General features: G+C 40.3%; 1 protein-coding gene across 1 annotated transcript; it reads left to right on the forward strand.

Moving 5' to 3' along the window:
* Positions 1 to 1,594: 1,594 nt before the first annotated feature.
* Positions 1,595 to 2,410, forward strand: LOC114042269 (olfactory receptor 51V1-like; the record flags this gene model as incomplete). The annotated part of the gene is made up of 1 exon (XM_027860935.1): positions 1,595 to 2,410. A coding segment is annotated over exon 1 (816 nt), but the record flags the coding sequence as incomplete, so codon positions are not given.
* Between the last annotated feature and the right edge of the window lie 6 nt (positions 2,411 to 2,416).

The following is a 2,416-nucleotide window of genomic DNA, read 5'->3' on the forward strand; positions in this document are numbered from 1 at the left end:
TATCTTTGAAAAAATTTGTAATTATAGGAAAGTAGGCAGATAGATAATTATTAGTTTAATGGAAAAAAAATTAAATGGAAGCCAGATTCTGAGATTTCCCTTATTTCCTTTTTTTGGAGCAAATAAGTAGTTTAAGAATGAATGAAATTATTAAATGGCTATCACAGCTGAACTCCGAGACTAGAGAGTTAGAGCATATTCCCCTGGCTTCAGAAGAACAAAAATGAGTTGATTGTCCCAAGACAGTAGATGCCCTCCCAGGGTTCATTTGATAACAGTGTCATACATAAATCCAACTGTCCTACCTCCCTTATTCCTGATGCTATGAAAAGGAAAGAGCTTTCCTTCAGATCCCATATTAGGAGTCAGGGAAAACAGAAGCCTATGCAGCAAGTAATTGATGCAGGTTAGGTGAGTGAAGACAGTGGAAGAGAGAGCTCAACGGAGACAAAACAGAGATGACAACAGTGTATGAAAAAGATTTCCTCTGACAACCACATCTTTCTATTCTGATGCTCAGAGAAATCACTGGAAGACAAATATTCCAGATACATCAAACAAAACAAAAAGAGTCTTTTTTTCCACCCTACAGCCTGTGTCCCCTCTTCTAAACTATACTTCCTGGTAAGATTTTTCATCATTACCCTGACTCTGTAGACATTGAGAGAAATGATTATTTCTCTTTTATATTAATAGCCAATTATTAAATAAGGATCTACGGTTGTTGTTCCCCCCTCCCCCTTTTTAATTCCTCATTGAAAGCCTAGTCCTTGTGAAAGGCAGGGGAGACTGGATCTTGGGTGGGACCATATGGAACTAGAGGACCTTACAAAGAGAATCTAATCCAGGTCAATTCTAATCCATTGTTGAACTATGTAAGTGGTTTGAGTGGAGTTAGGAGCCATTTGTCTAAATTGCCAGAGATAGTATCAGTCTATGCATAGAAATAGTCTCTTTGTCCAAGTGTAACATAATCAGAGTCATGTTCCCAGCCCCTCATTAGAATAAGCCCACCTCTCATTATAATATTCATTCTCTCATTAATTGTTAACCAATCAGAGTTGATTTCTGCCTGTTGGGAACATCTACTCTCCAAGGGTATTTAAATGTTGAAATGCTTCCATAATTCATCTTTGACTTCCAGGAGGGTCACTGACCACAATCTCTTAATTATCTGCTAGTATAATTAATCAATTGGTAATCAATTACCTAGAAATTATGTCTCTCAGACTTTTCATTCATCACAACATTCATAGTTACTCTGACTCTAGACCATGAACTTATGTTCTCTCTGATTTTCAGGATGAAGATTCATATCAAGGACATGGGAATTGGAATCTTGGCATCAAAAGGGAAAACTTACCTGGATTAGAGAGAAGTAGGCAGGTAATGCATCCCCCATCTCTAGGAAAGTTATACTTCTTTCTTATTTAGCTTCTGAACTCTGCCACGTAGCTCATGTTTATTGATTAAGATTTTTATAACTATCTTTTCTTTTCCTTTCTGCCAGAAAGTCTAAAAATAATATGAACTAAGGGCCAGTTCACAAAGGAAGTAATCACTGACCTAGCTATATAGTCATCTATGTTCATCGATGTCTGCTCTGACTAGCCTCAATATTACATCCTCACATTTCTTCCTCACTGGCTTACCAGGACTCGAACAATCATATGCCTGGATCTCTCTCCCCTTCTTTTCCATCTATACCATGGTTCTCTTGGGTAATTGCATGATCCTTCATGTAATCCGGACTGAACCTAGTCTGCATGAGCCCATGTTCTATTTCCTGGCTATGCTGGCCCTCACTGATCTGTGCATGGGGCTGTCCACTGTGCACACAGTATTGGGCATCCTGTGGGGGCTCATTCAAGAGATTAACCTTGATGCCTGTATCATCCAGACCTATTTCATCCATGGGCTGTCTTTCATGGAGTCATCCGTACTACTTGCTATGTCATTTGACCGCTACATTGCAATCTGCAACCCACTGAGGTATACAACAATCCTGACCAATACCAGGATCATTCAAATTGGAGTTGCTGTTTTAGTCAGGAGTTTTCTATTTATCACCCCTCCCATTATCCGCCTAAAGTTTTTTGATTACTGCCGCCCCCACATTCTTTCCCACTCCTTCTGTCTGCACCAGGACCTTCTGCGATTGGCTTGTTCTGACGTCCATTTCAATAGTTTCTATGCCCTGGCCCTGGTGATCTGCACTCTATTGTTAGACTCTCTGCTAATCCTTATCTCTTACATCTTGATTCTGCACTCTGTCTTGGCTATTGCATCCCGAGAGGAGAGGCTAAAGTCCTTCCAAACCTGTGTCTCCCACATCTGTGCTGTCCTGGTCTTCTACATACCTATCATTGGTCTGACCATGGTACACCGCTTTGGGAAGCACCTCTCTCCAGTGGTA

The sequence above is a fragment of the Vombatus ursinus genome, unplaced genomic scaffold (genome assembly GCF_900497805.2).
Source record: "Vombatus ursinus unplaced genomic scaffold, bare-nosed wombat genome assembly UNPS02014337.1, whole genome shotgun sequence".
Lineage (NCBI taxonomy): Eukaryota > Metazoa > Chordata > Mammalia > Diprotodontia > Vombatidae > Vombatus > Vombatus ursinus.